The following is a 27,432-nucleotide window of genomic DNA, read 5'->3' as shown; positions in this document are numbered from 1 at the left end:
TCAGAACTTTTGCATTCTCTAAAAGTGCTGTTTTTTTACACTATGAGGGAAAATTATATCATACCTCCTTCATGTGTATCCTCGTAGGTGGTCTTCTTCCACGGTTCCCTTTAGGCCGGTCCCGTGTGACATGCTCTAAAGTACTGCTTTCATCAACTTTCACCTGAGATTTAAAACAAAAAGTAGTTTGATTTGACTAAAGTTATAACCATGGGCCCTATCATACACTAAACGCAATAAAGCACAAGATGTGTTTGACGTGATTTGGTGCTATTTTCAGACCAGCGCAACCCACATTTTCACAAATGCGCTATTTTTTTAAAATAGCAAATCCATTTGCGCCACTTTGTGGACTCATGTGTGTTTCAGTCTAAAAAGAAGGTGTGTTCAGGTGCATTGTGGCGCGTTGCTATTTTGAGAAACTGAAATAGACCAGAATTTAGTAATAGTTTTGAAACAAATTGTTGTGCTTAACAAATAAAAATAAATATGTAGGCTTATGGATGTCTTTAGTCGAGTACTACGTACAACCCTGTTTCCTAAAGTAGAGTAAAAGTTAAGTAAAAATGCTGAATGGAGGAGGCTCGTTCTTTATTCTCATGCTGCAGATGGTCTGTTTAACGGTTTTCTAGTGAAGCGTTCAGTTTTTCCACCTACAAAGTCCTCCATGTAAACAGCAAATGCGCCATGGCGTGACACAACTCACTCTTAAAGTGAATGGGAGATGAGACTCTGATTGGTTTATTCTATAAACACACCTATAACTCATTAAAAGAATAAGCACAACCCTGTTAGACCATGCGCCAGGGCAGAAAGTATATTTTTCCATCCTTAAAATAGCAAAAGTGGAATCGGATACTCGCTTAATGCTTTTGGCGCCATGCGCTTTAGACTTTGCGCCTAGATTGTTAAAATAAAGCCCCATATGTTTAAAGCAGTGTTTCCCAACCCTGTTCCTGGAGGCACACCAACAATACATATTTTGGATGTCTCCCTTATCTGACCCATTAACTTCAGGTTTTGGAGTCTCTTCTAGTGTTCTGATGTGTTGATTCAAGTGTGTTTGATTTGGGAGAGGTTGAAAATGTGAACTGTTGGTGTGCCTTCAGAAACAGGATTGGGAAGACTAGTTTAATGTAGTGCTACATGCAAGTGTGTCATGGTGCTGTTTATGTGAACATACCTTTAAAAAAATAATGCAAGAACAATTAATATTACCTCATCAAAAACTTTGTTCTTTGCCTTATTAATTCCTTCACACAGCGCCTTGATCCAGGCCTCCTTCTCCTCAGGAGTCGGTGCCTGAAGTTTGACATCTTGAACCTAAAATAAAAACAGATGCCACTGATGAAACATTAAAAATTAAAAAGAGTTTCGTTTAGTGTTGTAGCGCTTAAGACAAGTCTTGAGGTCATTTTTAAAGGTCTTGGTCTTATCTTGGTATCAGCCGTATCAGTGTATTATCTGATTTATCTGCTAACCAGTGCACGCTCCTTTAAAAGTGTACTTAGTTGTAATTACAAGTTACTTCTCACAAATAGTAACAGAGTTAGTAACCAAGTTACGTAATTCTAAAAGTAACTAATTACCAGGGAAAGTAAATATAGTGTTAATTTAAAAAAATCAAATTTGTCAAATGACTAGAAAATAAATATAAAACATTGTACAATAATCTCACTCTTTTGTGAGAGACAACGGCAGCATGTCCACAACTATACAGTGTATGCGTAAAGTATTCATAGCGCTTCACTTTTTCCACATTGTTTTATGTTATAGCCTAATTCCAAACTGGATTAAATTCATTTATGTCCTTAACATTTGTTGGGGAATTCATTGTGTCTTGATGAATTTCTGATGAATGTATTACTCTCATTTATATGCTTATTTGAGTGATTTCAGTATTATTATCTATTGCATTATTACCCATACCTGTGGCATTATCATCAGGTATGTGTGCTTTGGTAAATCAAAAAGTCGTTCTGTGCAAATGCAGTCAGAGATGAGAAGATAAATTAGAAGAGTAGCATTAATGTCACAATGAGGGTTGATTATGGAAGCAAGGCCAAAAGGACACCTGCGATCTGTTCGGCAACTTATGATAAAGCACACCTGCACGTGCGCCCACACTCACTTGTACTGACATCTAAAGAGTTATGAGTACCTATGAACTTCAGCTGAACTTACAGTTGACAGCTCAGTGGACAGTGAACAAGATATATTGTTAAGCATTGTTTTTTTGGCTGAGTCATCACTTTTGAAACAAGAAGGATAGACCTTAACTAGACATGGGTAAGACCCCTGAAAAACCCTGAGATTTTATTGGTGGTGGGCACCTGAGAGATTTAAGATCCCATTAGCGGAGAAGCTGATGGAGGTGTGTAATTTGTAAATTTGGGCGGAGTATTAAGACACAGAAATGTATTTAAACTGTGTGTAAGCCTATGTTCGGCAGACACTCGAACGACCTGTCTCTGTTGTTACTGATGCTGTAACAATAAACAGCTTTGCCTAAAGACTTCGGAGATCTCAGACTTTGTCATTTTTTGAAAAGTTTGACTTAGAGACTTAGAATATTTTTGCAGACCAGAATCTTTTTTTCACAGCACATTCTACAAACAATACCCCACAATGTAGTTCAAACAGCATCCCTAAGTATCACACATCATCAAAAACGAAACAGGAAAGTAGGACTCAATTTCTCCATAGGATGTTTGTTTTTATATCCCATTGTTCAGCTGACTTTCAGGTTTATATAACGTCCGTCGAGCATCCTGTAGACTCAGATTGAGCCTCCGAAGTGCAAAAAATACAAGTGAAGAGATTTATGCTCTTGGAGGGTGTGTCTAAAGTAGAAATAAAATAAAAAAGTGAAGCAGGAGGGTCTGGAATCTCTACGCTCTCCACAGGACGACGTGAGGTTTCGTTATGAAATAAAACACTGCTGTGGAGTCTGACTCATTCAGCTGGCTGCTCGCCTTATTCAGGAGAGGAAAAAGTGACATGCAGATCTGGCGGCTCTTTACACACACACACACACACACACACACACACACACACACACACACACACACACACACACACACACACACACACACACACACACACAAAAACACACACACACACACGTTCTTCCAGAGAAGTCTCTCTTTTGACATCTGTTGAGCTCGCTGCAGTTGGCCAATGCTTTGCATTAGTAAAATCATCTGTACATCTGTTAGTAATAAAGCATATTTCTCCTCTTAGGTATCTTCCGCATTTCTGAAGACGTTTCTCCACCTACATTACTCTCTGGATTCGGTTTGCAGTCAATATTCGGAATATTCTGCAGAATCTGACCCACTTTGAGGACAAATAAGATGTTTTTAGTCATGGTGCAGCGTGACAGTGTGTGTGTGTTAAAAAGTTATGACATATCATGTGCAATAGACTTTCGTTACGATGAAGTCATCATTTAACATCAATAAAAAAAAGGCATTAAACGGAAGTTAAGACAGTCTTTTTTTCCTCTTTTGTGACGTACATCCACTTGAAATGGTTAAGAACAACACACTTAATCCACAAATACAGTTCCTTGAACATGTACACACAGTGACATCACCTATATACTATATAACGGCAGATTAAATTTATTCATTCATTTTTTTGTCGGCTTAGTCCCTTTATTAATCCGGGGGTCGCCACAGCTGAATGAACCGCCAACTTATCCAACAAGTTTTTTATGCACCGGATGCCCTTCCAGCCGCAATCCATCTCTGGGAAACATCCACACACACGTTCACACACACTCATACACTACGGACAATTTAGTTTACCAAATTCACCTGTATCACATGTCTTTGGACTTTGGGGGAAACCGGAGCACGCAGAGGAAACCCACGCAAAGGCAGGAAGAACATGCAAACTCCACACAGAAACACCAACTGAGCCGGGGTTCGAACCAGCGGCCTTCTTGCTGTGAGGCGACTGCACTACCTACTGCACCACTGCCTCGCCACATTAAATTATTAGTAACTAATAAAGTTATGGTAACTAATAACCCGCACTTTCCTGATGTTGATTGTAATGCAATAATGTGTACCGTGTGTAAAGCTGCTTTGAAACAATAATTATTGTGAATAGCGCTATACAAATAAACTTGAATTTAATTTAATTGAACTTGAAACGATTTTGAAATAAAATTAAAAAAAGTAGGGCGATGCATGATTTTGTCCTTTGGGAACAGATTTAATTGTTGGAAGATGGGTGTTGCGAACAAAATGAAAAAATATTTACGAATGGATGAAGGCAGAGCAGAAACAAAACACGCACTGATAGCCCCGCCCCAAATGACTGATAGCTCCGCCCCAAATGACTAATAGACCCACTGTAAATGATGGATAGCTCCACCCTAATTGACTGAAAGCTCTGCCCTAAATGACTGATAGACCCATTGTAAATGACTGATAGCTCCAGCCAAATTGACTGATAGCCCTACTCTAAATGACTGATAGCTTCACACTAACTGACTGATAGCACTGCCCTAAATAACTGATAGCCCTGCCCTAAATGACTGAAAGACCCAAACCTAAAAGACTGAAAGCTCAACCCTAAATGTCTGAAAACCCCAGCCTAAATGACTGATAGCTCCACCATAAATGACTGCTAGACCAACCCTAAATGACTGATAGCCCCGCCCCAAATGACTGATAGCCCCGCCCCAAATGACTGATAGCCCTGCCCTAAATGACTGATAGACTCACCCTAAATGACTGATTGCTCCGCCCCAAATGACTAATAGCTCTGCCCTAAACGACTGATAGCCCCAACCTTAAATGACTAATAGCCCTGCCCTATATAACTGATAGTCCCGCCCCAAATGACTAATAGCCCCACCCTAAATGACTGATAGCTCCGCCCTAAATGACTGATAGCTCCACCGTAAATGACTGCTAGACCCACCCTAAATGACTGATAGCCATGCCCTAAATGACTGATAGCTCCACCCTAAATGACTGATAGCTCCACCGTAAATGACTGCTAGACCCACCCTAAATGACTGATAGCCATGCCCTAAATGACTGATAGCTCCACCCTAAATGACTGATAGCCATGCCCTAAATGACTGATAGCTCCGCCCTAAATGACTGATAGCTCCACCGTAAATGACTGCTAGACCCACCCTAAATGACTGATAGCCATGCCCTAAATGACTGATAGCTCCACCCTAAATGACTGATAGCCCTGCCCTAAATGACTGATAGCTCCACCCTAAATGACTGATAGCTCCACCGTAAATGACTGATAGCCCCACCCTAAATGACTAATAGCCCTGCCCTAAATGACTGATAGCTCCACCCTAAATGACTGATAGCTCCACCGTAAATGACTGATAGCCCCACCCTAAATGACTGATAGCTCCGCCCTAAATAACTGATAGCACTGCCCTAAATTACTGATAGACCCACGCTAAATGACTGATAGCCCCGCCCTAAATGACTGATAGCTCCACCCTAAATGACTGATAGCCCCACCCTAAATGACTGATAGCTCCACCCTAAATGACTGATAGCCCCGCCCTAAATGACAGATAGACCCACGCTAAATGACTGATAGCTTCACCCCAAATGACTGATAAGTCCACCCCAAATGACTGATAGCTCTGCTCTAAATAACTGATAGTCCCGCTCTAAAGGAGTGTTAGCCCTGCCCTAAATGACTGATAGCTCTGCCCCAAATGATAATAGCTCCACCCTAAATGACTGATAGCCCCTTTCTAAAGGACTGATAGCCCCGCCCTAAATGACTGACAGACCCACCTGAAATAACTGATAACCCCGCCCTAAATGACTGATAGACTCACCCTAAATGACTGATTGCTCCGCCCCAAATGACTAATAGCTCTGCCCTAAATGACTGATAGCCCCAACCTTAAATGACTAATAGCCCTGCCCTATATAACTGATAGTCCCGCCCCAAATGACTAATAGCCCCACCCTAAATGACTGATAGCTCCGCCCTAAATGACTGATAGCCCCACCCTAAATGACTAATAGCCCTGCCCTAAATGACTGATAGCTCCACCCTAAATGACTGATAGCTCCACCGTAAATGACTGATAGCCCCACCCTAAATGACTGATAGCTCCGCCCTAAATAACTGATAGCACTGCCCTAAATTACTGATAGACCCACGCTAAATGACTGATAGCCCCGCCCTAAATGACTGATAGCTCCACCCTAAATGACTGATAGCCCCACCCTAAATGACTGATAGATCCACGCTAAATGACTGATAGCTTCACCCCAAATGACTGATAAGTCCACCCCAAATGACTGATAGCTCTGCTCTAAATAACTGATAGTCCCGCTCTAAAGGAGTGTTAGCCCTGCCCTAAATGACTGATAGCTCTGCCCCAAATGATAATAGCTCCACCCTAAATGACTGATAGCCCCTTTCTACAGGACTGATAGCCCCGCCCTAAATGACTGACAGACCCACCTGAAATAACTGATAACCCCGCCCTAAATGACTGATAGACTCACCCTAAATGACTGATTGCTCCGCCCCAAATGACTAATAGCTCTGCCCTAAACGACTGATAGCCCCAACCTTAAATGACTAATAGCCCTGCCCTATATAACTGATAGTCCCGCCCCAAATGACTAATAGCCCCACCCTAAATGACTGATAGCTCCGCCCTAAATGACTGATAGCTCCACCGTAAATGACTGCTAGACCCACCCTAAATGACTGATAGCCATGCCCTAAATGACTGATAGCTCCACCCTAAATGACTGATAGCCCTGCCCTAAATGACTGATAGCTCCACCCTAAATGACTGATAGCTCCACTGTAAATGACTGATAGCCCCACCCTAAATGACTAATAGCCCTGCCCTAAATGACTGATAGCTCCACCCTAAATGACTGATAGCTCCACCGTAAATGACTGATAGCCCCACCCTAAATGACTGATAGCTCCGCCCTAAATAACTGATAGCACTGCCCTAAATTACTGATAGACCCACGCTAAATGACTGATAGCCCCGCCCTAAATGACTGATAGCTCCACCCTAAATGACTGATAGCCCCACCCTAAATGACTGATAGCTCCACCCTAAATGACTGATAGCCCCGCCCTAAATGACAGATAGATCCACGCTAAATGACTGATAGCTTCACCCCAAATGACTGATAAATCCACCCCAAATGACTGATAGCTCTGCTCTAAATAACTGATAGTTCCGCTCTAAAGGAGTGTTAGCCCTGCCCTAAATGACTGATAGCTCTGCCCCAAATGATAATAGCTCCACCCTAAATGACTGATAGCCCCTCCCTAAAGGACTGATAGCCCCGCCCTAAATGACTGACAGACCCACCTGAAATAACTGATAACCTCGCCCTAAAGGACTGATAGCTCCACCCTAAATGACTGATAGCCCTGCCCTAAATGACTGATAGCCCCGCCCTAAATGACTGACAGACCCACCTGAAATAACTGATAGCCCCGCCCTAAAGGACTGAGAGCTCCACCCGATATGGCTGATAGCTCCATAGCTCTGCCCTTAAGAACTTATATTGTAGCTATGCCTTACATCAGGCCTGCCCAACCCTGTTCCTGGAGATCTACCTTCCTGGAAAGTTCAGCTCCAACCCTAATCAAACCACCAGAACCGATTAAATAGGACCTGAACAGCACTTGATAATTACAGGCAGGTGTGTTTGATATGGGTTTCAACTGAAATCTGCAGGAAGGTCGATCTCCAGGAACAGGGTTGAGCAGGATTGCCTTAACTGACTGATAGCCCCACCCTAAATGACTGATAGCCCCACCCTAAATGACTGATAGCCCCACCCTAAAGCCTTTCCATGTGACCAGATGTAAAGAAAAGTCATTTCGAGGGGGGAGGAAAAGTTAAGATATGTGACTTTTTTACAAATTAATAAAGTGCGCAGATATATTGTTTAAAATAAGCACTACTATATAGAGTATATATTAAAAATAAATGAATAAATATATAAGAAGAGCACGTTTGGATTTCATTGCAGCTTTAATGAAAAATGTATACTTCTGCTTCGAATGATCGCCTTACCTTGCATGTAGCCTACAGGTTTGAGCATTTACAATTATGGTTTTTGGATATTTTGATGAAAAAAGATTATTGTGGCTTTAACACTGCATCTGGGTCAGTAGCATGATGTGTTTTTCCATGTGTCTATTAATTTATTTAAAATACATTAAAAATGCAGTTCATATAAACAATGACTTTAGCACCTCTTCTATTATTAACACGCTTTCATCTTCTGAATTATAATGCATTTCTGTGGGGTGAAACCATCACAGAACAAAAGCAATCATTATTTATTTGGCCATAAGCAGCTTTATTTTGAAAAAAAAAAAAAAACATCAATAACCAATATCTACTAGTGTTGATTAAAAAAAATCTAACAATTTGGATTATTTTGTTATTTTTTATGATGATTAGAGTAGATCAGGTTGTCAAATGAGAAATAAGTAAAAACATAAAAGTTCTATAACAAACATACTAATAATACTAAAATCACTGGTATTTAAAATGCAAGAAAAAAACATTTTTATTTACTATATACACACATTATATATATATATATATATATATATATATATATATATATATATATATATATATATATATATATATAATGATATAAAGTATAAATGAAAAAATAATTTGTAAAATATAAACTATATTATACTCATTCATTCATTCAGTTATGGCAGAAAATATAGTTTGCAAAAATGTGCAGCATTTAAGAAAAAACTGAAAGGGCTCTTCATCTTAAATTTGATCAAAATAATTTTGTTAAAAAATTGTGACTAAATCGTGAATTGTAAAATTAGTATCAATAATCGTATCGAATCATAAGTCAGGTGAATCGTTACAACCCTATTCAATAGTGTATTTAAGGATGTAATTGTAGATATTAATTACAGATGTAATTACATGTAGTAGGTATTTAATCAAGCTCAAATACAATGTAAAAATATGCATTTACACAGTAAGTACACTGTAACAAATTATTATTTTCAGTGTAAGTACATGTTAAGGCCACGGGACTAAATAATCATTCATTCATTGATTTCCTTTTCGGCTTAGTCCCTTTATTAATCAGGGGTCGCCACAGCAGAATGAACCGCCCACTCATCCAGCATATGTTTTACGCAGCGAATGTCCTTCCAGCTGCAACCCATCACTGGGAAACATCCACACACACTCATTCACAATATGGACAATTTAGCCTACCCAATTCACCTATAGCGCGTGTCTTTGGACTGTGGGGGACACCAGAGCAACCGGGAGGAAACCCACGTAAACGGGGAGAGCATGCAAACTCCACACAGAAACGCCAACTGACCCAGCCGAGGCTCGAACCAGCAACCTTCTTGCTGTGAGGTAAACGTGCTACCCACTGCGCCACCTTTCTGCCCAAATATTGGACATGTTCCCTTAAAAGAGTAATTAATTAAAGTTGGTTACCTCTCAAAAACAGTAACTGAGTTACATTATTCTTAAAGTAACTAATTACCAGGGAAAGTAACTACTTTGTAACTGAAAAAATATATAAAACACTTTACAATAATCTACACTATTTTAATGATTTTAATGTTGTTGTGAGACAATGTACAACTAGGGTTGTAACGGTATGAATTTTTTACGGTATGATAATCGTCTAAAACAATACCACGGTTTGACGGTTTCGCGGTATACGGTATGTTACAAATGTTACAAAATAATAGAACAGTGAAGCAAATTTGACTTTTTCCAAATAATATATTTTCAGTTACTATAAACAACACCACTTACAATGAACAAATAAAAAAATAAGAAAATAATAAATAATGTGTCAAAGTCCAAATAAAGTCCAAATAAACATGGTGCAAATCCTCAGTAAAAAAATAGATATAAATATTTACTATACTATAAATAGTTACATAACGAAACTAGATTCAATATGGAACATCCTTAGGTTTTATGTGCCAGCATGGATATGGTTGTCTGTGGATATGGATTTGGATATGGTTGTCTGCAATGCAGACAAACAGCTGCACCTTCATTTGCGTCTTTTGAAAACAGCAAGAGCAGCAGTTCGTCTTTGCTGTGTCACTGTTTTGTCATGTTTCTGTTCTGCTGTGCATGCAAAAGTACTTAGTATGAGAATTATTTCAAGCAAAACTTTTATTTTTTTTGCGTTTTATTTAGCCGCGCATAAATGTATGCCTATCTCTCATTCCGTGTTGTTCAAAAAGCTCATTGTTGGTCCACAAACCAAAGCGAAACCTATGCTTATTGGTTGTGATATAGCGAGTTTGAACCAATCTGGGCATGGAGGAGGGACAATGCATCAATGTATCATGTCTGGTTTGTCCGGAGACACAGTGACGAGCGTTTCTTTGTCAAATCAGCGTTGTCAAATTTTGATGACGTAACCGCACTGATTCCGGAGCCTCTGAAAGTCCTGAATGTTATGTGATACAGCACTGGAAAGCTGAGATTCTCTTCTTTATGCCAATCTTTGAATTGTATGAATCGGATCAGCGGATCAAAAGTTATTAAACATTTAAGAGCAATACTTATTTTTAGCCATGGGCGGCTGTCTCGGTCTTTAAGGGTTAAAACCATTGATATGCAATTGTTCATGGTATGATAATCGTGCACGTTCAAATCGTGGTAAACCGTCATACCGGTATATTGTTACAACCCTATGTACAACTATCAAATTCAACATATCATTATAAATATGGATGTTTATACATGTGTGTGTTTGTATATATATATATATATATATATATATATATATATATATATATATATATGGATGGATGGACGGACGGACGGACGGACGGACGGAGGGACGGACGGACGGACGGACGGAGGGACGGACGGACGGACGGACGGACGGACGGACGGACGGACGGACGGACGGACGGACGGACGGACGGACGGACGGACGGACGGACGGACAGACAGACAGACAGACAGACAGACAGACAGACAGACAGACAGATAGATAGATAGATAGATAGATAGATAGATAGATGTTGAAGTCAGAATTATTAGCCCCCATTTCGGCTAGAATAAAAGCCAAATTAGAATAAAAGTCTAAATTATTAGCCCCTTTAAGCAATTTTTTATTCGATAGTCTACAGAACAAACCATCATTATACAATAACTTGTCTAACTATCCTAACCTGCCTTATTAACCTAGTTAAGCCTTTAAATGTCACTTTAAGCTGTATAGAAGTGTCTTGAAAAATATCTAGTCAAATATTATTCACTGTCATCATTCACATTAAAATGTTCACACTGTTCACATTATAATGTGGATATCACAAATTTCTACATGGCAACCATTAGAAAATCTTACTTATGACAAACATAAAAAATCAGACAGATTTTGGTCAATTTAGTCTCCCTTTTGGGAGTACATAAAAGATCTCTCTTAAATTAACACAGGATCCTTGTCATTCATTTACAATTTTTGTTATGACCTACACTTAAAATCTGCTCTAACATGGTGTGATTGTACTTTTATAATTTTTTTACCTATTTATTTATTTTTTGTTTTTTGTGAATGTGGGCATACAATTAAAAAATAAAAATAAAATAAATTAGTTAATGAAAATAAAGTCATTCATTGTTTGGTAACTAGAATTATAACTAGAGTCAACTAAACATGTTAACAGTGAATTAACTAATGTTACTAAGGGTAATTAGGCAAGTTATTGTATAAAGATGGTTTGTTCTGTAGACTATCGAGAAAAAGTATACCCTAAAGGGGCTAATAATTTTGTCCCTAAAATGGTTTGGCGCCACAGCACCCGCGAGACCTATATGAGACGGGCCGAGAGAAAAGGAGATGGAAAAGGAGGAAAGACAGAGTAGACCGAGAAAGGGGAGAGAGGAAAAAAAAAAAAAATTGTGGTTCGGTTCTCCAGACACGCTGCCACTCGGTCCTCCACCAGCTGAGAGATGCGACGACGTGCTGGGAGCCCTGTGGAGGAATCTATCCACCCGTCCGTCTTTTGGCGTCCGGCGGCGGTTCTCCTGGCTGGCTGGCGGCATTTCTGGTCTCCTGCTCCGCTCCCGCTTCGGTGGATGGATGCAGGCTCTGGCATCATGGCGGATCGCGGCGACTCCCCCGGGTTCCGTGGGATGGCTCCCTTCAGCTCTTTCCCTTCCGGTGGTGAGCCCCGCGTCCCCTGCTCCTCCCCATGCTGGGAGACGGCAGCAGGCAGATCCTTTCCTCGCCAGCCTCAGGCCGCCCCGGCACTCTGGGCAAACGAACGGGTTTCTCCCCCACTCAGGTTAACTCCCGAACACTCGCCCCCTCTCTCAGCGGCGGGGGCATCTGGACAACGCGTCCCTCCTTCTCCCGGGCTTCGGCACCACTGTAAGGAAGTTTACGGCCCTTTGGCCGCCGGGAAGAGGGAGGCGGAGAACCGACGGAGTTTTAAAATGATTTATTAATAATAATGACGGCAGCTCCTCACGGAGACGGCCATTTAAATCAAAACAAACGGACGGCAGCTCCTCGCGGAGACTGCCGTCAAACTGAAAGCAAAAGTAAAATAACATGCCCGGGCCCGGTCCTCTCTCGGCTTCCTCTGCCATCGGTCCTCCTTTTATGGTCCAGAGCTCCTTCCGTGGGATCCGAGGCAGGTGCGCACCGCACGTGTATCCACTCACGCGGTGGCCTCACCCCGTTCCCACGGCTCTCGGCCACGCCCCCTTGCCACACCATTATTTTAAAGTGTTACCCAAAATATATTTTTTAAATAATATTTTGTATTTCCTTTGTACCTCATTTTAAACAACGCATGCTCAATGTGTTATCATCAGAAACTCACTCATATTTCTTCTAAAGCAAGAAAGTGAAAAACTGATGGTTTGCGGGTGTTTTGATACACCACAAGTATTTGCCTAGTTATACAGGAAATCTTGCCTCAGACTTGAGAATATATAAACACTAGGACAGGAAATGATGAGCCCCGTGAAAGGATGTCTCCCCTTTCGCACTATGACTAGGTCAAAATCGTTTAACCCTGAGTTAGTGCAACATTTAAAAGATCCAGCAATGGAAATAAAAATAAATTAGGAGACTGCTTGAAAATAAGAACTCAGTTTCTCTGGAGCTACAATTTATAGTTATGTGTATTAGCAAACTGTGTATTGTTATTTATGTAATGACATTTCTTCCAGTCATGTCAAATGGCCTGTTTCCACTGAGTCGTACAGTACCATACGGGTCACCTTTATCAGTGTTGTGTTTCCACTGCCAAAAGGGTACTAACGGTGCTAGTGGGTGTACGACAGAAAGCTTCAGTTGACATCATTCTCGCTCAAGGAAATGTCAAAGTAAAGCTGTACGGGTTGTTCACATATCATATGAGAAGAACTTCTCACAAAACAGATGCTTTACACACATAAATACTTGTGTATAAATGTTTATTAGTAACCTTTCTATGAACATGATTTAATAACAACTGCAGATCAATGATAGTGTGAAATGGCCAACTGTAACGTCTGCGTTTATATAAAATAAAAAAATAATAAAAATAAATAAATAAATAAATAAATAAGTGCCGCAGTGGGTAGCACGTTTGCCTCACAGCAAAAAGGTCGCTGGTTTGAGCCTTGGCTGGGTTAGTTGGCATTTCTGTGTAGAGTTTGCATGTTCTCCCAGTGTTTGCGTAGGTTTCCTTTGTGTGCTCCGGTTTCCCCCACAGCCCAAAAACATGTGGTACAGGTGAACTGGGTAAGCTAAATCGTCCGTAGTGTATGTGTGTGAATGAGTGTGTGTGGATTGTGGATGTTTCCCAGTGATGGGTTGCAGCTGGAAGGGCATCCGCTGTGTAAAACATATGCTAGATAAGTTGGCGGTTCATTTCGCTGTGGTGACCCCAGATTGATAAAGGGACTAAGTCGAAAAGAAAATGAATGAACGCATACAGACAAGTGTCTGATATGTTACCAGCAGGCCCGGATTGGCTAATCGGGAGGACCGGGAGAATTCCCGGTGGGCCGGTGCGTTTTTTGGCCGCGAGGGCCGTTGTCCCTAGCTCCAGAATCTGTTGCTCTCAGCAGTCACACTTTTTACATTAATTATTTTTTTACTTGACCACAGTCTTCTTATTAATTATTTTACCAAAGCTCTGCTCTTTTTATCTATTTTCTCGCATCCTGGTTAATGATGATATAACTAAGACGAGCCACTTTTAACGCACAGTTGTTGTGGTCCAGTGGTTAGCGCGTTAGGCAATGACACTGCGGACCCGGGTTTGATCCTCGTCTGAGTAGGTTTTTTTTTTTTTTTCATTTTTATTGTTAAGACATATAATACTGTTAGGGTTGTTGAACATTTGAAGTTCTAAAGCAGCTGTTTTCTCAAAAACAGATGTGATAGTGTCATTAGAAACTGATTTGGAAATGACCTTATTTTAATAGTCAGTCGTGAACTGAGGTGGGCCGGTCTGAGGCTTGAAACTCCAGGGCTGAAAAGGAGTCCCACTCCGGCCCTGATTACCAGATACTACACACAGCACAGAAAAACTACACACAGCATACACTTAGTCCTTATTTGGGTTCAAAAACGACAGCCAGCATATAGTCTACAGTCAATGCAAACCTCTCATCTGTATCTTTAATCTTCACCAGCACATGTAACCTCTGTTATGCTGTGTTCCAGATGCAGTACAGGCGTATAAATCATGCTATTTGCGTGTAAATAGACGTGTGAACATTTTAAGTTTACTCACTTTATTCGCGCGTCAAATTCACTTCACACCAGACACGGATTAGCATCATGGGCGGGGCCTCTGTCTGTCTGGTGACTCTGGCTTTGTTGCTAAATGTGTAACATGGTGTTATTGAGAGAGTAGCTGTCTTTATGTTCCTTAGGAAGACTGAAAAAACAGTGTTGATTCGTTTGGAGCTGTGTCTGAGTCCACTAGATCCACTCTGAGGTGCACCCAGCTCTGTGAGCTCATCACCTCCTCTAGAAGCTATAGCTGGATGATGGAATATTTCAGCGGTGCTTCTGACTGAGCCGAGCCCAGTTCGATGAACTGTTGTCGGTGTCGGCAGGAGGATTTGCCCCCAGGACACCAAAAACAGGCGCTACATCATTATCATGCCCCCACAAGAGCAAGCTCCTGATTGGCTAATGAGACGCCACTGTCTGCTGAAGTTCAGATTTTCGAACCCGAGTGATTCGGGCGAAACTCGCAGAACACGCGATACATGTGTCAATCACGCAAAACGCCCAACTCGCAATGCTTCATTCGCGCTATTTGCGTCATTCACGCAATATCGTATCGTGCTGCAGGATGTCCGTTTGCGACTTTGCATTGACCTAACATGTAAATCACTCGCGCTTGACGCTTCTTCCGTGTCTGGAGTGAATGCATCATTAGAAAGTTAATCCTTCATTCAGAGTTCTTGGCTTTGTGGCTGTTCATCAAGACGACGACACGGTTTGTTTAAGCTCGGGCAACCATGGCTTGTTATTATATGTATATAGTATTACGATTTAATGTGTATTTAAAAATGGCGGTTGCTTTGTTTTTATTCTCCTGCTTGTAGTGACGTATCTCTGTAAACCAATAGCGTCCAGCTGCACGTCTTGTTCTGTCTTTTGGTACCCGTTTGTTGTGCTAAGTAGCCTTTGTAAAATGTACCCAAAAAGTGGTGCATTACTGTTCGCTTTTTGGTACTTTTTGACAGTGGAAACGGCCAAAAAAGTGCACCGAACCGTACCGTACCATAACAATCAGTGGAAATGGGCCAAAAGACTGACATTTAGATGCTTTCATATGGACGTTAAGACACTGCCTATTCATTTTCCAAAACAAATGATGTGATGTTGTGTTTCGTTTTATTTGCTTCATACAGTAGGTTAACACAATGTTCAAATTTTAAACACTGTGACATTGCTGTAAACATGTTGGCAGGGTAAACTTAACAAAATGAACCCCCTTTCAATGCTGTTTCTTTCATTTTCCATTTCGTTTTCATGTTTTACCAGAGTGATCCTGTGTGATTTATAGCCTACATCATTGTGGCAGGGGACTTTTAAGATCAGGGTGGGATGTCTGCAATACTATTACGTACCGATATTATGTGAATTGAGTCTCAGCAGTGAACAATTGCATATGAGGAGTAACATTTGTGGGATTTTTCATTTTTCAGTGATCTATGCCTTTAAAGCAGCTCTGAAAGCAGTGACCCAGAGGAACCAGCCCATCATTGGTCATGTGTGTGTTCAGATACGTGTCTGATTCATTAGGCTTGGCACAATGGGCCAGTGTGTTTCTAGTGCGTGCCATATTGAACGGCTGACGTCACGACTGCAGGCCAGCCGTCCTCAACTGTGCATTGCATTGTCATCCTGATGTGAGCCACTCTTTATATCACATACAAAAGGCAATGGCAGACTGATGGATTTGACGTTCTGCTGTGCTGAAATGTTCATTATTACCTTGTTACCGCTCTTGGGGCTTCGTATTAGTACCAGCCTGTGTTTCTTCTTGAATGCACTCTTCAGCTCATGGCACGTCTCGTAGTTGTCCAGTTCCAGTTTCTCCAGGCATGTTGTTAATTCCTGCATGAGAAAGACAAAATAAAACGATTCATTAATACTTATCCAGAGTACTTTTTGTATTTTTACTTTGATTTCATTTTTGAGTAGCAATCGCAGAGTGATTCGCTACCTCAAAAACAGAACAGACCTGTTTTATATTCAGGAAACAGCTGTTTGGTTAGATTTGATTTGTGAATCGATTCAACAGATCTGTTCTCGAGTCAACTCACCGATTCAAATGATCCATCCTGAGAGTCTACAATTAATGACTCAAACGGTCTATTCAGAGAGAGTCTGCAGTTAACTGTTCAAATAATCTCAATGAGAGTCTTTTTAGGGCTCACTGATTCAAATGAATCATTAAGATTGCGTCTACAGTTAATGACTCACTGATTCAAATTAATTATTAAGATCGAGTCTACAGTTAGGGTTCCCTGATTCAAATTAATCATTACAATCGAGTCTACAATTAATGACTCACTGATTTAAATGACTTAAAATTATTAATTATTATTATTATCATTCAATCCCGAGAGTCTGCAGTTAATGACTCACTGATTCAAATAACACACTCAGAGAAAGTCTGCAGTTATGGCTCACTGATTCAAACAAGCCATTCAGATCGAGTCTACAATTAATGACTCACTAATTCAAAAGATCTATTCAGAGAGTCTGCAGTTAAAGATTCAAATGATAAGCTCAGAGAGAGTCTACAGTTGTGGCTCACTGTTTCAAATGAACCAATCAGATAAAGTCTACAGTTAATGACTCACTGATTAAAATGAGCCCACTACTGAAAAAAAACAGCTTAAACCAGCCTTGGGTGGTTGGCTAGATTTATCTAGGTTTTGGCCATTTTCAGCCTGGTCTTAGCCGGTCAGGCTGGAAGATGACTAGCTAATAGTGATGGGTCGTTCATGAACGATTTGTTCATTTTGAACGAATCTTTAAAATGTCTTGGGAACTACGAGTCCTCTCAGGAAGTGATTCGTTCATCCGTGCGTGCGCACATTTGTGCAGGTGGTATCGTTCATTTCAAGTCTTCATCACATTTCGAGCCATTGCGGAAAGGCAGAAGCCAATCATATGCGTTTAGAGCCGGAAAAAGAATTGATCCGTTCATCTCTCGAGTTCTCTATCGGGTCTGAGTCATTTGTTCCTCACAGGCCAATCAAATGCGTATAGAGCCGGAAAAAGATTTGAACCGTTCATCTCTCGAGTCCTCGGGTTTGAGTCATTCTGTCACGTAAATAACGAACGACTCTAGACTTGAAAGGTGAACTAATTATCATGGCTCCTATCGGCTCAGACTGTGTACATTGGTTAAGATTACATGTGACTGTCAGTGTAACGTGAAAGAGACAACAATACCTTCATAGACAAAAGGTAAACATTGAATCATTATTTTCTCCCTCTTATAGTATTCTATCTATGACTTATTTGTCATGTGATCGACCTGGGCAGGGCTTCTGTCTGCCCGGTGACTCTAGCTTCTTTGCTAAATGGCTAACATGGATTTTATTGAGAGAATAGTTGTGTTTATGTGCTTTGGGAAGACTGAAAAACAGCGTTGATTCGTTTAGAGCTTTGTCTGAGTCCACTAGATCCATTCTATTGTACACCCTGCTCTATAGACTCATAAACTCCTCCAGAAACTATATCTGCATGATGGAGGCTTTCAGCAGTGCTTCTGACTGAGCTGAGCCCAGTTTGATAAACTGTTGTTCAGTGTCAACAGGAGGATTTGCCCCTGGAACAACAACAACAGGCGCTACATCATGATCACTCCCCTACAAGAGAAAGCTCCTGATTGGTTAATGCAGCGCGAATGTCTGCTGATGTTCAGATTTTCCACGTCAATCACCCAAAACGATCAACTCGCGCTGCTTCATTTGTGCAAATCACATCATTCGCGCGTATCTCGTCGCAGGATAACTTAACATGTAAATCACTTGCGCTTGACGCTTCTTCTGCATCTGGTGTGAACATTAGTTAACAACTCAATGATTCAAATGGTCCATTCAGAGAGTCTGCAGTTAACGATTCAAATGTTAAGCTCAGACTTCAGTTAGGGCGCACTGATTCAAATGAACCATTCATATCAAGTCTACAGTTAATGACTCACCGATTCAAATTATAAGTTCAGAGCGAGTCTACAGTTATGGTTCACAGATGCAAATAAACAATTCAAATCGAGGCTACAGTTAACAACTCAATTATTCAAATAATACATTCAGGGGAAGTCTACATGGATCACTCATTCAATTGAACCATTCAGATGAAATTTATATTAAACGACTCACTGATTTAAATCATTGGTTCAAAGTGAGTCTACAGTTGACTTACTGAACCATTTCCATCAGATTGAGCCAACAATTAATGACTTATACAAACCAATCAGAGCAAGTCACCAATTACCAACATTCAAAGTTTGCAAAGTGATTCAATATAAGGCGAATATGCGCACACGAAAAGAACGAGATCACGACACCAACCTCATTTATGGCCATTCTACACATTATCATCCTCTGGATAATAATCGTCAGATCGTGCTGCTCTTCTGAAGTAATCCACAACTTGGTCTTGATAGTGAATCTCCTCCAGAAATGACAACAACTCTTTGTTTGCAAGTTTGTGGGCGTTTAAATAGTTGCTTCCATGTGATGTGCATTTGACAGGATGGACTGTACCTTGCGTTCATTTCATACAGATTACAAAACCAGAAAACTTATGTTTTCAAGTGTCGTAGGTTCCTTTAAAAGTACAGATTTCAAGCTTTATGAGGATATATTTCTTATGTCTGTGAAGCAAGTATTCGCTAAGATTCCAGTTCTTGACCACCACACTGTCGTAAAAGCACACGTCTCATCAGCGCCCCTCCTCTGGAAAAACATCAGGCAATAGCGATCGATGATTGGCTCATATACTAGTAGGCGGGGCTTCATTCGCCATATTGACCGTTCTACTTTTCCCCATTCAATACTATACGAGTAACATGTCTTGCGTATTCTATAGTCTTTGGTGTAGTAAAGTATAGGATAATAAATCATGTACTTGTTTTGTACTTCGACTCAAGTTAAACAGAAAAATAATCTTAACTACTTTAAATATTTTGTAAGAGTAGATCTGTATTTAATATTTTCTGAACTTCATCCTCCACTGGGAGGAAATAAAACCATATCACAGTTATACTAATATTAAAAACACTGTTCTGTCTGTGAGCACACTGACGCAAGGGAATACACGGGTTCTTGTTAGCCAACATAATGATCAATGTCAGCCAAACAGCTATAAATAATGTCTCTAGCAATGATAAAAATGACTACAACCCAATCCAGTCCCAATGGAAGCTTCTTTCTCAAAATATCATATTTTGACACATTCTGAAAGCACATTTCTCTGCTTTTTTCATTGATTTCTCACCTCATTCTCGTAGACGGCGATGGCGGTTCGGTCCAGCTGAATGTATCTGTCCTTGTAGCTGCTCAAGAACTTCCCTGAAGACTTCTTCAACCAGCCGGCCTTCTCTGCGCTCTTCACCTCTTTGGGCTTGGCTGGTTCCTCTTTCACACCCTGTTTAGCAGAGGAAAAGAGAAATCAGCGTTTCATAGCGAACACCGCATCTGAGTTTGCCTTGGCATGCATTGAGATCCCAGTCCAGCGAGAGCATTCCACAAATGGGAGGATAAAGTATGTAGCGGCTAGATTATCATTTTTGGCTCACATGTGGATTATTTCATGCAACCTTTATCACCTTTTGGAGATTTAATAAAAAATATGTGAGATGACGCTTTATTTCCACATCTGCCTTTTGATTTTTTTTACAGATGTTTAGACAAAGATCTTATTATAATTTATTTTTTAGCACTTAATAGTGGAGTTTGTAAAGGCTAGGGTTACTATCTTTTAGAGTCAGAGATTTAAACAAAGCTCCAAGCTTTAGGATTGAACTATTAAGGTTGCGCTATTATGGTTAAAAATGTCACCTCACCCAAAAATTCCAATTCTGCCATTGTTTACTCATGATCCACTTGTTTCAAACCAGTTTCTTTCTTCTTTTGAACACAAAGGAAGATATACACTACCTAACAAAAGTCTTGTCACCTATTCAAGTTTTAGAAACAACAAATAATATCTTGACTTCTAGATGATCATTTGGTATCAGAAGTGGCTTTTATGAAAAGCAAAGGCCTCTAGATTACGCTTATTTTACCAAAATAAAATATGATCAAACCTTGATTTTTAATTATTTAATGAGGACAGTAAGGTCTGACTTTGCTTAGGCAAAAGCCTTGTCACTGAACAGAAATAATGTACAGTATAGAATTTAAAGACATGCTGCAGTGGAAAAATAATTAATATTGTGTATGGCTCCCATGAGCTTGGAGGACTGCATCCATACATCTCTGTAATGACTCAAATCACTTATTAATAAAGTCATCTGGTATGGCAAAGAAAGGGTTCTTGCAGGACTCCCAGAGTTCATCAAGAGTCTTTGGATTCATCTTCAATGCCTCCTCCTTCATCTTTCCCAGAGATGCTCAATAATGTTCAGGTCTGGTGACTGGACTAGCCACTCCTGGAGCACCTTGAATGAACTTCTTTTCTTTCAGGAACTTTGATGTGAAGGCAAGTTAGTATTTGTTACTCTTACAACTGGGATTGAGGACAAGACTTTTGTCAGGTTGTGTAGTTGAGAATGTTGGAAAAAGCTTTAATATTTTTGTTCAATGGCAGTTTAATTCCCCAGCGTTCTTCAGGATATCTTGTTTTGGGTTCAACAGAAGAAAATTAATAGTTTAGAATCACTTGATTGTGAGAAAATAGGGAAAAAATAAGGAAATGTTTCATTTTTAGGTGAAACTCTCCTTTGATTAATTATTACTTTCACTTTAGACATCGCTGCCTTTAATAGATGTATATTTTTTACTTTATTATTTGACATTAGCACATGGAAGAGCCTTTTTTTTCTTCTAAATATTTACGCATTGATGCTTATCAAAATACTATACACTAGTCTGACTTTGGAGGTCCACATTGCCTCAACTCTGTTTTTTAAACATTATAGATTTTTTTGTCCCACCCAAAGTCCCTCTGTCTCTCTCTCTCTCTCTCTCTCTCTCCGTCTCTCTCTCTCACCCTCCCTCCCTGTCCAGTTAGAGTGTTGTGTTGTAACGCTGTGCTCTGCTCCAGTTTACACACAAACAGACGGAAAGAAACAAAGCGGTGCCTCAAGCTGGGCTCAGACACTGCAAGGGTACGAGTGACCCGCTGTTGCCCATGTTGGCTTGTGTTTGAAAGTCACGGTGCTGCTCCTAATGTTATTATTCTCCACGTTTTCCTCCGCCGGACAGCTGTGCTTTCTCTAGCACACAGTGAAAGTAGAAAAACAGCTCTAAAGAGACATCCTGAGCAATTTCCTCACAGAGAGTCAGAGTGAAAATACTTGGGATTTCCAAACACGGCTGAACAGCTGCAATGCAATGCCATTTGTTTACTTCTTTGAGTGGTGATTGCTAAATGTTTAGGGTTGGGACTGAATTGACTCTGGAATTAAGCTTTTTCAATTGCACTTAAGCCTAGTTTCTAACAGCAGACTGTGCTCTAGGCTAGTTTCTAACAGCAGACTGTGCTCTAGGCTAGTTTCTAACAGCGGACAGCACTTTAGGCTAGTATTTAACAGCAGACAGTGCTCTAGGCTGGTTCCTAACAGCAGATGGTGCTTTAGGCTAGTATTTAACAGTAGACTGTGCTCTAGGCTAGTTTCTAACTGTAGACGGTGCTCTAGGCTAGTTTCTAACAGCAGATGGTGCTCTAGGCTAGTTTTTAACAGCAGATGATGCCCTAGGCTAGTTTCTAACAGCAGATGGCGCTCTAGGCTAGTTTTTAACAGCAGAAGGTGCTCTAGGCTAGTTTCGAACAGCAGACAGCGCTCTGGGCTACTTTCTAACAGTGGATCGTTTTCACAAGTCATTTCTAACAGCAGACAGTGCTCTAGGCTAGTATTTAACAGCAGACTGTGCTCTAGGCTAGTTTCTAACAGCAGACGATGCTCTAGGCTAGTTTCTAATAGCAGATGGTGCTCTATGCTAGTTTTTAACAGTAGACTGTGCTCTAGGCTAGATTCTAATTGTAGATGATGCTCTAGGCTAGTTTCTAACAGCAGATGGTGCTTTAGGCTTGTTTTGAACAGCAGACGGCGCTCTGGGCTACTTTCTAACAGTGGATCGTTTTCACAAGTCATTTCTAACAGCAGACAGTGCTCTAGGCTAGTATTTAACAGCAGACTGTGCTCTAGGCTAGTATTTAACAGCAGACAGTGCTCTAGGCTAGTTCATAACAGCAGCAGTGCTCTAGGCTAGTATTTAACAGTAGACTGTGCTCTAGGCTAGTTTCTAACTGTAGATGATGCTCTAGGCTAGTTTCTAACTGTAGATGATGCTCTAGGCTAGCTTCTAACAGCAGATGGTGCTCTAGGCTAGTTTCTAACAGCAGACGGCACTCTAGGCTAGTATTTAACAGCAGACAGTGCACTAGACTAGTTCATAACACCAGACGGTGCTCTAGGCTAGTATTTAACAGTAGACTGTGCTCTGGGCTAGTTTCTAACTGTAGATGATGCTCTAGGCTAGTTTCTAACAGCAGATGGTGCTCTAGGCTAGTTTCTCACAGCAGACAGTGCCCTAGGCTAGTTTCTAACAGCAGATGGTGCTCTAGGCTAGTTTCGAACAGCAGATGGCGCTCTAGGCTAGTTTCTAACAGCAGATGGTGCTCTAGGCTAGTTTCGAACAGCAGATGGCGCTCTGGGCTACTTTCTAACAGTGGACTGTTTTCTCAAGTCATTTCTAACAGCAGATGGCGTTATAGGCTAGTTTCTAACAGCAGACAGCACTCTAGGCTAGTATTCAACAGCAGAAAGTGCTCTAGGCTGGTTTCTAACAGCAGACGATGCTCAAGGCTAGTATTTAACAGTAGACTGTGCTTTAGGCTAGTTTCTAACAGCAGGTGGTGCTCTAGGCTAGTTTCTAACAGCAGATAGTGCCCTAGGCTAGTTTCTAACAGCAGACGGCACTCTGGGCTACTTTCTAACAGTGGACCGTTTTCTCAAGTCATTTCTAACAGCAGATGGTGCTCTAGGCTAATTTCTAACAGCAGATGGCGCTTTAGGCTAGTATTTAACAGCAGACGGTGCTCTCGGCTAGTTCCAAACAGCAGACGGCGCTCTAGATTAGTTTCTAACAGCAGATGGTGCTCTAGGCTAGTTTCTAACAGCAGATGGTGCTTTAGGCTTGTTTCGAACAGCAGACGGCGCTCTGGGCTACTTTGTAACAGTGGATCGTTTTCACAAGTCATTTCTAATAGCAGATGGTGCTCTAGGCTAGTTTCTAACAGCAGACGGCACTCTAGGCTAGTATTTAACAGCAGACAGTGCTCTAGGCTAGTTCATAACACCAGACTGTGCTCTAGGCTAGTATTTAACAGTATACTGTGCACTAGGCTAGTTTCTAACTGTAGATGACGCTCTAGGCTAGTTTCTAACAGCAGACTGTGCTCTAGGCTAGTTTCTAACAGCAGATTGTGCTCTAGGATAGTTTCTAACAGCAGACAGCACTCTAGGCTAGTATTTAACAGCAGACAGTGCTCTAGACTAGTTCATAACACCAGACGGTGCTCTAGGCTAGTATTTAACAGTAGACTGTGCTCTAGGCTAGTTTCTAACTGTAGATGATGCTCTAGACTAGTTTCTAACAGCAGATGGTGCTCTAGGCTAGTTTCGAACAGCAGATGGCGCTCTAGGCTAGTTTCTAACAGCATATGGTGCTCTAGGCTAGTTTCGAACAGCAGATGGCGCTCTGGGCTACTTTCTAACAGTGGACTGTTTTCTCAAGTCATTTCTAACAGCAGATGGCGTTCTAGGCTAGTTTCTAACAGCAGACGGCACTCTGGGCTACTTTCTAACAGCAGACTGTTTTCTCAAGTCATTTCTAACAGCAGATGGCGTTCTAGGCTAGTTTCTAACAGCAGACAGCACTCTAGGCTAGTATTTAACAGCAGACAGTGCTCTAGGCTGGTTCCTAACAGCAGACAATGCTCTAGGCTAGTATTTAACAGCAGATGGTGCTCTAGGCTAGTATTTAACAGCAGACAAAGCTCTAGGCTAATTTCTAAAAGCAGACAGCGCTCTAGGCTATATTTAACAGCAGATGGAGGTCTAGGCTAGTTTCTAACAGCCGCAGTGTTGTAGGCTAGTTTCTAACAGCAGATGGAGCTCTAAGCTAGTTTAAAACACCAGATGGTGCTTTAGGCTAGTTTATAACAACAGACGTTGTTGTAGGCTAGTTTATAACAGCAGACGGCGTTCTTAGCTCATTTGTAACAAGAGGTGGAGCTCTAGTCTAGATTTTAACAGCTAATGGCACTATAAGCCTAATCCTAACCTTAACCACTTGAGTGAGAGTAAACTGAGAAAATTTTCTGTCCCTTTCCAAACTATCCCTTTAAAACTGAGCCAGGCTTGAGTTTTAAACTTTGGCAAATTAATAAATTATGACATGCACTGATTTTTATTGCAATTTTAATGAATATTCCACTTTTCCTCTAGGAAATGGTATCGAATGTATTACTTTTTTAAGCAATCGTAACGAAGTTAGAAATTCCAGAATTGTGAAAACACTTGAGTTTCTACAGCAGTTTAACATGCATAATACAGGAGGAAATGAGGCCCGGCATGGGTTAACCTTTGCTTTAATCGAACAGGAACTCTCAGTGAGTTATTTAAAAAAGCAAGAGGTTTCATTAGCAGTGTGTGCTGAAGCTTCAGTTTCGCTCATACTGGTGTTTGAGGTTTGTTCAGATCATTAACACTGTGTACATTTCACACGTGTGTGTTTGTGTGTGTGTGTGTGCTGTGGAGGTGATTAAACATACAGTATGAGTTTCAGCAGGTGGCTCAGCAAATGAACCAGAAACGTGCATTAAAAGAACTACATAAAAAAAAACAGAGATGTTTGGGTTTTTGTGACCATTAATACCAGTAATAAGTATCAATACACCAAGAAAGAAAAACAAATATTACAGAAAAATCACAGAATAATTTAAATAAATCTTCTTTAAAGGTAGTTTCAGGAATTCACACTCAGCTCATGATTTATAGCTTGTTTGGCATGCTGTCCCGGGAGACAGTCCTGAGCTTAAGGGATCCTCGGGCCCAGGGCTCCCTCCCTTTCGTAGGGCGAGGGGAGATTGAGTTCAGGTCGAAGTCAAAACTTCCCCGCTGCTGAGGCTAAGGTGAACTTCCTGAGAGTAAGACATTTAGAAACAAGATTTATGCTTATTTTGTCTATAATATAGAGCACAGTTAGACGGTAGGAGGAAAACCACGAGGACACAGGGAGAACATACAAACTCCACACAGAAATATCAGATTGCCCAGCGAGGACCTGGCGCTATTGGTATTCTTGCTGTGAGGCAGCAGTGCTAGTCACTAGGCCACTGTGCTGCCCATTCTGAATAAAGGTGGAAGAAGGGGAAGAGGCGGGTTTTTGTTTCCAGACGAAGATAGTTGTAGAAAGAAAGTGAGGATAAACAGTTGAGGTTAGAAATATTAGCCCCCCTTTTTTGTCAGATAAGTCATCAAGAAGGGGCCAAGCATGGCCGCCGTGTTGCGAGCTCCCAGAAAACTTTGTTGTGTTTTGTGTGTTTTACTTGTATTTTTGTCTTTTTCGTGCTGGATGTACACACTCTCATTACCCAAGCTTTTCACTCATCATAGCACTCGTACTGCTGATGATGTGACAATAAAAGATATTTGATTTAATTTTTTTTCTTTTTTAAAGTATTTTCCAAATGATGTTTGGCTGCTTCAGGAAAGTTTCACCGTATGCCTGATAATGTTTTTTTCTTCTAGAGAAAGTCTTATTTGTTTTATTTTGGCTAGAATAAAACAGTTTTTATTTTTTAAAACACCATTTTAAGCTCAATATTATCAGCCCCTTTAAGCTTATATATTTTTTCAATAGTCTACAGAACAAACCATCATTATACAATAACTTGCCTAATTACCCTAACCTGCCTAGATAACCTAATTAACCTAGTTAAGCCTTTAAAAGTCACTTTAAGCTGTATAGAAGTGTTTTGAAAAATATCTAGTCAAATATTATTCACTGTCATCATGACAAAGATAAAATAGATCAGTTTTTATAGATGAGTTATTAAAACAATTATGTTTAGAAATGTGTTGAAAAAAATCTCTCTGTTTAACAGAAATTGGGAAACAGGGGGGCTAATAAGTCAGGGGGGCTAATAATTCTGACTTCAACTGTATAAATAGTGACTTGGGATCCTTTAATTGGAGGATCGCGATTAGCTAATGTGGGTCAGCTGGGTCAATAATGAGCATGTGCTCCTCTCGAAATTATTTTAATATCACACTTTACTTTATAATATAATATAAAATAATTTGTAATAAATAATTATTAATGTACTTCATAGTGTAATGTAATTAACACAATAATAAATTTAGGTAATTTTACAAGTCATTCATTCATTTTCTTGTTGGCTTAGTCCCTTTATTAATCCAGGGTCGCCACAGCAGAATGAACCGCCAACTTATCCAGCAAGTTTTTACGCAGCGGATGCCCTTCCAGCCGCAACCCATCTCATCTCTCTATATCGTTATCGTAATACTCGACCCTGCAGCCCGGGTTGATCTAAAGCACATATTTGTAAAATCATGAAAATGTGAAATACTATAACAAGCTTTAACTATCAACTTTTGATCAATTAAATAAAGAAAAATACATAAATAGACAATGATACACAGTTTTTTTTCCCA

General features: G+C 40.5%; 1 protein-coding gene across 1 annotated transcript in view; it reads right to left on the bottom strand.

The window, feature by feature from the left end:
* The window catches only part of plekho2 (pleckstrin homology domain containing, family O member 2), a 47,114-nt gene that overhangs the window by 10,157 nt on the left and 9,525 nt on the right, over positions 1 to 27,432 (bottom strand). Inside the window, exons 2-5 of the mRNA XM_002662752.8 lie at positions 20,022 to 20,171; positions 16,497 to 16,619; positions 1,219 to 1,323; positions 65 to 163 (exon numbers count right to left, since the gene is read on the bottom strand). Of these exons, the coding sequence (XP_002662798.3) occupies positions 65 to 163; positions 1,219 to 1,323; positions 16,497 to 16,619; positions 20,022 to 20,171 (477 nt within the window). The remainder of the gene's footprint in view (positions 1 to 64; positions 164 to 1,218; positions 1,324 to 16,496; positions 16,620 to 20,021; positions 20,172 to 27,432) is intronic.

Source organism: Danio rerio, chromosome 7 (assembly GCF_049306965.1).
Source record: "Danio rerio strain Tuebingen ecotype United States chromosome 7, GRCz12tu, whole genome shotgun sequence".
In the NCBI taxonomy this organism is placed as follows: domain Eukaryota; kingdom Metazoa; phylum Chordata; class Actinopteri; order Cypriniformes; family Danionidae; genus Danio; species Danio rerio.
This window is presented reverse-complemented; position numbering and strand designations above follow the sequence as displayed.